Raw genomic sequence first — 9,795 nt, forward strand, 5'->3', positions numbered from 1 at the left:
AGCGAGAATGGCATATGGTAATTTCTCTACGAATCATATTTTTGTAAAATTATAGACACTTTATAGAGACATCCATGGACTTATCAGAGATTTGCGGTATTAAATTGCATCTACATTCGATGAAATCTTTGTTTGAATCGGTCGCTGCCAAAACCACTTCCGTATTTGACCCGTGACCGTTGCCCAAACTTAAGCTCCAGTTATAGAGTTCGTGCCGAGTTGTAACATAATGGTAAAATATTTTTAAAAATCCTTTTGTTTTTGACTGCTGCACCGCTTGCAATGTGTACAAGTGTCCTGTTCGACGTCAGACGTCAACTGTGCAATGTGGTGGGGTCCAAGGGGCTACCAAAAATCTTGTAAAATGTTGATGAGGTGATACTATATTTGAGTAGCATTGTAGTTTGTATGCATAACAACCAACCTAGGAATTAATTCAAATTGTCTCTTACATTCTTTATATATTGTTGAATTTATTAACATGGGAAAGTGTACCAGTAAGGTGGGCCAGCAGCTCCTACATATGTACATACATATATCAATTTACATTTGTAAACTTGGAGCGGACTAACCTAGCCGGGCCCCTTAGCAAATAGATTTATATGCATGTGTGCAAATTACAGATACGAGTACACAGCCATTCGGTTGGGGCATCATCGGAAAAAGGCAGCAATAAAAAGCACTGGCACTACAATCGCAATCAGTTTTCTTGGCGTCGTCCGCAGACGTTGTTGTCGGTGTCTGGTGCCCTATTTGACTTTGCGGGTGGTGCTTGCGACCTCAACGACTTTGGAGGCGAGAACGACGACATAATCATTAGGAACGCTGTGTCGAACGGAGTGTCTGAGACGACCTGGCTGCAAATGTCAACTGTTTGTAAAAGGGAAAATAACCCAGTGAGATATTCCAGCTGCGAAGAACAACCCCCAACACAATGCCGATCACACTGGAGGAGGAAATCTTCGGCCTGGCTGTGAATCCCTTCACAAAGGCACCCGAGATGGTGCGTCGCTACACACTGAGCAACTCGAATCGGATGTCCATTTCAGTGATTCAACTGGGTGCCATCATTCAGAGTGTGCGAATGCCAGATGCCTATGAGAAGGTCGATGACATCTGCTTGGGATTCGATGACATTGCCAGCTACGTGTCCACCAAAGCGGCATACATTGGCGGGACCCTGGGACGGGTGGCTAACCGAGTGGCAAACGGCGAATACGTGGTGGGTGAGACAAAGGTGCAGCTGACCAAGAACTTCCAGAACAAGTACCAGCTGCATGGCGGCCTTGTGGGCTTCGACAGCGTCATATGGGAGGTGGTGCAGAAGTCGGAGGACGGCATTGTCTTTCGCCATGTCTCGGCGCATGGCCACGAGGGCTACCCGGGCACACTGACGTGCCTCATATCGTACTGGCTGGACAATGAGAATCGCGTTGGGGTGCGATTCGAGGCCACCACCGACAGACGCACAGCTGTGAATATCTCCAATCATGCGTACTACAATCTAGCCGGGCACGGCGCCGGCTTCAAGGGTCTTGCCGAGCATACTGTGGAGATAGCTGCCAGCAAGATTGTGGAGACGGATGATGCCCAGATACCCACTGGTCAGTTGATCAACGTCGACGATACGGTTTTCGACCTGCGGCTGCCCGTCCTGCTGGGCGATCGCCTCATGCAGTTCGACGAGAGCCTGATCGATGGCTACGACAACTGCTTTGTGGTCAATGGCGGCAGTGTGCAGTCGAGCATGAACATGGTCGCCAAGCTGGTTCACCCTCCCAGCTGTCGGGTCATGGAGGTATGGACCAACCAGCCGGGAATGCAGTTCTACACTGCCAACAATCTTCCCGACGAGAAGAGCGGCGATGTACCCATGATTGGCAAGGACTGCACGCACTACGTAAAACATGGCTCCTTTTGCGTGGAAACCGAAAAGTTTCCTGACTCTATGAACCACCCCGAGTTTCCATCGATCTTCCTCGAGCCCGGCGAGAAGTACGTGCATGAGGTCATGTACTGGTTTAAGGTGGAAAAGTCCTGGAATTGCTGTAGCAACAACGCCTGAACCCGAGTAGAAATCAAATAAAGCTGGAATATTTCATGGTCTCCGTTCGAGTGTTTTCTCATCTTGCAGTTTTTTTCCTTTTACCAGTTTGGGGTCAGATGGAGACAGATCTGTCTGCCCGCCCGTCTGTCTGCAAACTGCAAAACTCTACCTTAAACCGAGAAGTAATTTAGAAATTGGACAGAGAAGTCTCCAACTCCAACTTGCAGCTAACTCAATGAGTTAGTTAAATCGGATACTTTATCGTATGGCTGCCATATAAATTTGATTATATATTTAGCGAAAGTTTTGCTGTAAGATCTGTTAGTAGCCTTTGCTTCATGTGCTCATCTGTTAGTCTTTGATTTATATTACATGTGGAATTATTTTATATTGTTGTAACCTATTTTGACCAGAGAGAGTGAGAGAAAGGGAGGAGGTTATGGACAACGAGGGTAAGAAGACACGCCAGGAGAGCGACACTCTAGGGGCCATGGAAGTACCTGTGGATCGCTATTACGGCGCACAGACCATGCGCTGTTTGCTAAATTTCCGTATTGGTGGAACGGAGGAGCGCATGCCGGTAAGTGTTGGGCATCGAGATGATCATCTGCGAACGCTTCCGAAATGTTCTCCCTCCGAGTGTGCAGAAGCCGCTAGTCCAGGCCATGGGGATACTGAAAAAGGCCGCTGCAGAGGTCAACCAGGAGTACGGACTGGACTCGAAGATTAGCGCGGCCATCTCGAGCGCTGCGGATGAGGTGATTTCGGGTAAGCTCTACGATGAGGGACACTTTCCTCTGCCGATCTGGCAGACGGGCTCTGGCACCCAGACGAATATGAATACGAACGAGGTGATCGGCAACCGAGCCATTGAAATTCTTGGGGGCACTGTGGGCACCAAGGATCCAGTGCATCCGAATGACCACGTCAACAAGTCGCAGAGCTCCAATGACACCTTTCCGTCGGCCATACACATTGCCGTGGCCACGGCCCTGGTCACCCAGCTGAAGCCCGCGCTGACCAAGCTGCGCGACTCCCTGAACGGCAAGGCTATTGAGTGGAAGAACATCATCAAAATCGGCCGCACCCACACCCAGGACGCAGTGCCCATTACGCTGGGCCAGGAGTTCAGTGGTTACACCCAACAACTGACCAACGGCCTGCATCGCCTCGATGCAGTAATGCCCCGCGTCTATCAGTTGGCCTTGGGCGGGACTGCCGTCGGCACTGGGCTGAACACGCGCAAGGGATTCGCAGAGAACTGCGTCAAGCGGATCTCCAAACTTACCTCGCTGCCCTTCGTGGTGGCTCCCAATTTGTTCGAGGCCCTGGCCTCCCGAGATGCCATGGTCGAGGTGCACGGCGCCCTCAACACTGTGGCCACCAGTCTTATGAAAATCGGCAATGACATTCGCTTCTTGGGATCAGGTCCGCGATGCGGGCTGGGGGAGTTGATGCTCCCCGAGAACGAACCGGGCAGCTCGATCATGCCGGGCAAGGTGAATCCCACCCAGTGCGAGGCCATGACCATGATCTGTGCCCAGGTTATGGGCAACCATTTTGCCGTCACCACAGGCGGTGCCAACGGCCACTTTGAGCTGAATGTGTTCAAGCCGCTAATTGCTTCCAATGTTCTGCGATCCATCAAGCTGCTCAGTAAGTCACTGCCCCCATCTCAGCCAGAGCTGTGGTACAATAAGGTTGTTCCTTCCACTACTTAGCCGATGGCTGCACGAGCTTCTGTGTCAACTGCGTGCAGGGAATCAAGCCCAATAAGGACAAGATGGCCAAGATAGTGGAGGAGTCTTTGATGCTGGTCACTGCCCTCAATCCGCATATTGGCTACGACAAGTCGGCCCTGATAGCCAAGACAGCACACCTCAATGGGACCACACTGAAGCAGGAGGCGCTCAATGCTGGAATCTCTGAAAAGGACTTTGACGAGTGGGTGCGCCCAGAAAAGATGCTAGGACCCAGCTAGGGCTACGCGTCGTCATTCCTCTCCTAATAATACTAATAAAATGTATTTCAAGTCTAAAAGGGCGTGCGGATGTGGCTGTTTATAATTTCTATTTAGATCTGGGTTTCGCTGATAATAAACCAAAAGTATTGGCTACTGGCTAAAGTGTATCTATGAATAAATGTCTTTACAGTCTGCGCCCATTTAAACGTGTCTCTAAGTTGTATAACCTACAACGAAAAGTAGCTGATGTAGCTGCGGCAGTCTCTTGTAACCTCTTGTCAAAAACATCACTAAGCTAGCCTTGACCTTTTTGGGCATCTTTCAGCCTTTGCATTGCTTTCCAAATTCTCAGTTTCTCAACCTAGGCTGATACAAAATTTAGCTTTCCCCCCATTTTGGTAAAAATTTTTGAGTTTTGGTAAATCTACGCAGCTGGCAGGATGGTGCGCGTCATCGAGGATATGTTCGGCATTGCCGTCAACCCCATCACCCAGAAGACGGGTCAGGTGCGCCGCTTTACGCTGAGCACAGACAGGGGCATGTGCGTGTCTGTTCTCACCCTGGGTGCCATCATCCAGAGGATCAAGGTGCCGGACTTTGACGGAAAGCTCGAGGATGTCTGTCTGGGCTACGATGACGTGGCGGGCTACTACCGCAACCAGCCGAGCTACTTCGGAGGCACCATTGGAAGGGTGGCCAATCGAGTGGCCCGGGGCCGATTCAAGCTGTGCGGCAAGGAAGTGAAGGTGAGCCGTAACTTCAGGGATCGCTACCAGCTGCACGGTGGCTTTGTGGGCTTCGACAGCGTCATCTGGGATGTGGTTGGCATACACAAGGACGGCGTTACCTTTCAGCACGTCTCGCCGGACGGCCACGAAGGGTACCCCGGGGAGGTGACTGTCAACATCAACTTTTCGCTGAACGAAACCGGCTGCTTTGGCATGAGGATCGAGGCAAGGGCCAAGGCCACTACCTGTGTCAACATCACCAACCACGCGTACTTCAACCTGGCGGGCCATGGAACCGGAAAAGACACTCTACTGCAGCACATGCTGATGATCAAGGCGCAGAAGATTGTGGACACGGATCTCGAGCAGATCCCCACTGGGAAGCTGATGCGCATCCGCAACACTCCGTACGACTTTTCCAGCCTTGTCAATCTTGGCAAGCGCATTGCCCAGCTCTCAAATTGTCCCATCAGCGGCTTCGATAATAACTATTGTGTCGACGTGGCGCCCAATCGTGTCCAGCTGGTGGCCCGTGTTGTCCATCCCTGCAGCGGGCGCTACATGGAGGTGCACACCAACCAGCCGGGAGTGCAGTTCTACACAGCCAACAATCTGCCTGACGAGGATCGAGGCGGGGTGCCCAACATTGGCAAGGGCGGCGCTCACTATGTGCGGCATGGCTCCTTTTGCCTGGAGACCCAAAAGTATCCCGATGCCATGAATCACGATGATTTTCCGTCGATCGTCCTCAATCCCGGACAGTTGTATGATCATCAGGTGGTCTACAGATTCGGTGCATGCCCCAAACGAATTTAGGGATGGCGCTTTCATTTTTCTCGATTACAAAACAAAATCTTTAAATTTCACTCAACAATATTTTTTAAATTGGTTTTCAATAGATCATAATGAATACATAGACACAAGCATATCCGTGCACACATGACTCTCAACAAGACGGATGGACGGACGAAGGAAGGAACAGACGGGTGGACGAAGGGAGGAACAGACGGACGGACGAACAGACAGACAGGGCATCAAATTTGAGGTCAGTTGTCCAAATCTCGATTTGCCGATGGGAGTCGGAGGAAAATGTGCAAGTGTCAATGTGTGTACATGTGTAAGGCAGCTGCCTTGCCAGCAAACATGTCTCCATGTCCCGTTCCGTCAAAACTTCATGCATGTTCACACCGTGACTCTGAATACTCTAATGGGAAATATGTATTTGCATCGCAAAGTCGATTGCCGCAATTCATTATTTGTATACATATTCAGATGTTTGTATCCGTTGCCCCTTTCATCCTAAATTATATAAATCATATAAAGGTCACACAAAATAAATTTATTTTGATATTGAGGGGCAAGCTTCTTCATAAAGTCTTGAGGGTTTTCATTTTGAATGGTATGTCAGCTCACAAGCAATAAAAACGAGAAGGGACGTGTGAGACGCTTCTTCCGCGTCACAACTTTTATACCCGGCACTCAGTACTACATCTGTACCTTAGCGGTTATCTGTCAAATTTTACATTTTTCTTCATCTGTCATCTACATTAACAACACTACTCACGCCAACACGCTCCTTTAGCTCGCCACCCTCCCCTATAGACACACACTGCAGAGTCGCGGCAGAGGCAGAGCCGTGTTAGGGGCAGAGGCCATAAACAGCGCGAAGCAGAGTGTGACTGCTGCGGGACGGGGTGGGTTTGGCCACTGCAAATTAATTTCTTCATTGTGGTTATAATAATGATCCAATCGTATCCCATTTTGGTGATTTGGCGTTTTTAGTTTTCTGCTATCTTAAAAATTGTAGATTTGGGAGGTTTTCGCCCTTTTGCGGAGGCGGAAGGGGGCGGGGCTTATAGTCTCTGAGAACTAGCCGACAAACAAGACGGACAGACGGACGGACGGACAGACAGACATGGCTCAATCGACTCGGCTATTGATGCTGATCAAGAATATATATAATTTATACTTTACATACAACCGTTATCAGCACAAATACAATATACCCTATTTACTCTTCGAGTACCGGGTATAAAAATGAAAAGGTTTCAAGCGCTAACAATTAGAGCGCACATGAAGTCGAGAACAGAAACGACGACGAGAACAGCAGTTGAAAAGTTGAATGTACATACATATACATATATACACATGTATATGCGTATATACATATATATGTGTTTATATTTATCTGAAATGATTTGTCTGTAAAAGATGGATTTGGTAACAATGTTGATAATACGGCAGCAACGAAGTCGAGAAGCGACGGCGTTTCCATAATATGCCTACAATTTTGAATAAAGCAGTATAAAATCTGCATTTAAAACAATTACAGCATTCAAATACAATAACAACTTTTATTGGTATATTTATTTTTTCCAACTCCCAAGGGTCTGTCCACCAACCCCCACCCCTCATTCTGCACATGTTGCGGCAGGTCAGGTTCATACGCCAAGCCCCGAAAACAAAATCAAATCATCGAAACGAATTTTCGTTCCATCGCAGTTCAGCAAGTCAACGCACCAACACACACATTACTTGCAGTGTCCGTGTGAATCAAGACAAAACCGGTTTGGAGCGCTACAAAATCATTGGCTACACGAACTTATCCAAATGTAGTTGGGTCTTCTAGCTGCGTTCTCTACACGCACTAATACAAATGTAGCTGGGGCTTCTAGCTGCGTACTAATACGCACTAATACTCATGTAGCTTGGGCTTCTGCTGCGTGTTCTACATGCACTAATTCTTGTAGTCGGGACTCCGGGCAGATGCCTGGGACTCCAAGACGCACATTTGGCGGTGACGTTTCGCTTATATGAAGCTGGCCATCTATTATACTATTTGGTTAGTGCTTAAGGCTTTAAGATTACGGTATATTTACGGTATATTATGAAGATGCTATGGTATATTTTGGTATATTTACGAAGCCTTGACGGTATATTTTAACGATAATTTCGCGGTCACACTGTGATATTCAGGAAAAAAGCGATTCCGATTTTTTAAGTGCAAAAAATAAGTTTTCGCCACGTCAAGAAGCCAACCAGTCTATCCGCCAAGCTGTTTAATCTACCGCAAGTCTATAACAGGACGACGGAAGACAGTCGTCACAGCAGCAGCAGCAGAATGACCGTGTGTATCCATCAGATACTTTTACATTGTGTATTGCAATTTTGACCCCCCTCTCTACTCCTTCTATCAGGTGCACGAATTCAAGGTAGAAATGACCTGCGGCGGGTGTGCCAGTGCCGTGGAGCGCGTGTTGGGTAAATTGGGCGGTAAGTAGGGAAGGAATGAAATGGTCTAGTAATGGGTATTATACTAAATCATGTTAATGCCCCCTTATCAGACAGTTCTCTTTGCGGCTACCAACTAAAACTTTTTTGCCATTCTTACAGATAAGGTCGAGAAAGTCAACATTAACTTGGAGGAAAGAACGGTTACCGTCACGTCGAACCTGTCGTCCGATGAACTGTTGGAACAGCTGCGCAAGACCGGCAAGAGCAGCTCGTACATCGGTGTGAAAAAATGAGACGAGTTCCTCAGCAAGTTTCAGAAATACGGCAAGCTGAAACTTGAAGTCTAATAGGCACGACGCAGGCCAGTCCCCACATTGCCGATATCACTTATGACCCATACACACCATTCGAGCTGGAGAAGCTGCTTGGTGCATTCCTTCAGTGATACTCAAGATGTATGCGATGTGCATATACTTGCATAGCAACGCGTATAATCATAGGAAGCAAAGGAAAAAGTTGAATCATAATTAATCAAAAATAAATAGGAGTTATCTACAAGTTTTACATTAGTATTCGATCTTGCCCAAGTTATAAGTAGCTCGTAGGTAGCCAATCAAGGGTTAAATTATTCAATACTTATTACTAGAAAAAGAATTTTAAATTCAATTTAACAAATCAAGTCTAAACGAAGTGCCAAGTTTTGCCTGAAAGCAGTATAATAACTAATAATAATTTTGGCAAAAATTTCCAATGTAGTGGCAAATAAATGCTCTACTCGTATGCCGTTCAATGACGAAATTTAATATCAAACATTTTTTGCAATATCAAATACTTACAAATATGTATATTTAATCTTAAACCAATTAAAGGTTTCTCACATATTTATTGCAGTTTGTTAAACTTAACGAATACTTCTCACATGACTTTGGAATGATGGGAGTGTAGAGAGTCCCCATACGAAGATGCATTGCCCGTTAAGGTTCCCGTTTCGGGCCAGCCCAAAAATGTTGAGCACGGTCTGAAATGTGGCATGGAAATGAGCATGCCTAATCTCTTCCCGATCAGACGCAGGAATTTAGTCATCATGGCCAGGGGCCGTGGCTTGCTGTCTCACCGAATCAACGACAAATAGCCACATCTCAGGGGTCATGTCTTGTAACAATCGAGGAGGCAGCATGCACACGTCATAAATCTCTGGGAACGGAACGGCAACCATATCAAACATTTCAAAATGAAAATATTTCTCGTTTTCTGTTTTCCATATTCTGTTGTACTCCTTCTTTTGGTTTTGTTTTTTTTGTGTACCATGTTCGGGGCGTAGCGAAATTATCAATCAAATGCCAGTGTGGCACGCAAGGAATGCAGAACGCTCGCTCACACACAAAGAACGAAAGACTGTGCACTAATTGAGTTTAGAGAGTAACGCGGCTTTCCGTTTGGTATTCGATGTCGCCTTTTGGTCGTTGAGCGTTGCTACCTGAGGTTGCGGCTTCGTGACGTCTCCTGTTGATTTATGCCCCATGTAGAGACCCCAACAAGGGAAGCACCAGTCTGTCACAACAAACGACACAGTCACAGTCCCACTCGCAGTTGCAGTCACATCCTTGCCCCTGTCCCATTCATTTAGATAGCATCATAAAAGGTTGACCCCCCGTCCTTTTCAAGATCAAATTATCGACTCAAGTACCGTTCGAATGGTCCACAGTAAAATATACAGTTGGTTGCGCTGTGATATAATTGGGATTATAATTATCTCTTATTGTTGCCAGCCATGTGGTAGATATACATACAAACATCAATTGATTTCTGATCGAATGTGCTTT

General features: G+C 47.1%; 4 protein-coding genes across 4 annotated transcripts; all 4 read left to right on the top strand.

Annotated features, from left to right (window-relative positions):
- The first annotated feature begins 699 nt into the window (after positions 1-699).
- Positions 700-2,104, top strand: LOC117893676 (aldose 1-epimerase). Its single transcript, XM_034800364.1, has 2 exons — positions 700-823; positions 909-2,104. The coding sequence occupies exon 2, from the start codon at positions 935-937 to the stop codon at positions 2,063-2,065; it is 1,131 nt and encodes a 376-aa protein (XP_034656255.1). The 5' UTR covers positions 700-823; positions 909-934; the 3' UTR covers positions 2,066-2,104.
- A 331-nt stretch (positions 2,105-2,435) lies between these two features.
- LOC117893675 (probable fumarate hydratase, mitochondrial) lies at positions 2,436-4,056 on the top strand. The gene is made up of 3 exons (XM_034800363.1): positions 2,436-2,627; positions 2,695-3,703; positions 3,769-4,056. Exons 1-3 carry the CDS (start codon positions 2,487-2,489, stop codon positions 4,026-4,028), a joined length of 1,410 nt encoding a protein of 469 aa, XP_034656254.1. The 5' UTR covers positions 2,436-2,486; the 3' UTR covers positions 4,029-4,056.
- A 245-nt stretch (positions 4,057-4,301) lies between these two features.
- Positions 4,302-5,579, top strand: LOC117893677 (aldose 1-epimerase). The gene has a single exon (XM_034800365.1). It carries the CDS (start codon positions 4,451-4,453, stop codon positions 5,552-5,554), a length of 1,104 nt encoding a protein of 367 aa, XP_034656256.1. The 5' UTR covers positions 4,302-4,450; the 3' UTR covers positions 5,555-5,579.
- A 2,114-nt stretch (positions 5,580-7,693) lies between these two features.
- Positions 7,694-8,530, top strand: LOC117893283 (copper transport protein ATOX1). Its single transcript, XM_034799849.1, has 3 exons — positions 7,694-7,865; positions 7,936-8,011; positions 8,132-8,530. Exons 1-3 carry the CDS (start codon positions 7,860-7,862, stop codon positions 8,263-8,265), a joined length of 216 nt encoding a protein of 71 aa, XP_034655740.1. The 5' UTR covers positions 7,694-7,859; the 3' UTR covers positions 8,266-8,530.
- Positions 8,531-9,795: the final 1,265 nt, after the last annotated feature.

The sequence above is a fragment of the Drosophila subobscura genome, chromosome J, assembly GCF_008121235.1.
Source record: "Drosophila subobscura isolate 14011-0131.10 chromosome J, UCBerk_Dsub_1.0, whole genome shotgun sequence".
Classification (NCBI taxonomy): domain Eukaryota; kingdom Metazoa; phylum Arthropoda; class Insecta; order Diptera; family Drosophilidae; genus Drosophila; species Drosophila subobscura.

What these genes read in the sequence shown, in the direction of transcription:
- LOC117893677 (XM_034800365.1), top strand. Translation starts at nt 4,451, where the DNA reads ATGGTGCGCGTCATCGAGGATATGTTCGGCATTGCCGTCAACCCCATC.
- LOC117893675 (XM_034800363.1), top strand. Translation starts at nt 2,487, where the DNA reads ATGGACAACGAGGGTAAGAAGACACGCCAGGAGAGCGACACTCTAGGG. An exon ending in GAACGGAGGAGCGCATGCCG is followed by an intron (nt 2,628 to 2,694) that starts GTAAGTGTTGGG and finishes CCGAGTGTGCAG; the next exon opens with AAGCCGCTAGTCCAGGCCAT. An exon ending in GCGATCCATCAAGCTGCTCA is followed by an intron (nt 3,704 to 3,768) that starts GTAAGTCACTGC and finishes TCCACTACTTAG; the next exon opens with CCGATGGCTGCACGAGCTTC.
- LOC117893283 (XM_034799849.1), top strand. An exon ending in CGTGTTGGGTAAATTGGGCG is followed by an intron (nt 8,012 to 8,131) that starts GTAAGTAGGGAA and finishes CCATTCTTACAG; the next exon opens with ATAAGGTCGAGAAAGTCAAC.
- LOC117893676 (XM_034800364.1), top strand. Translation starts at nt 935, where the DNA reads ATGCCGATCACACTGGAGGAGGAAATCTTCGGCCTGGCTGTGAATCCC.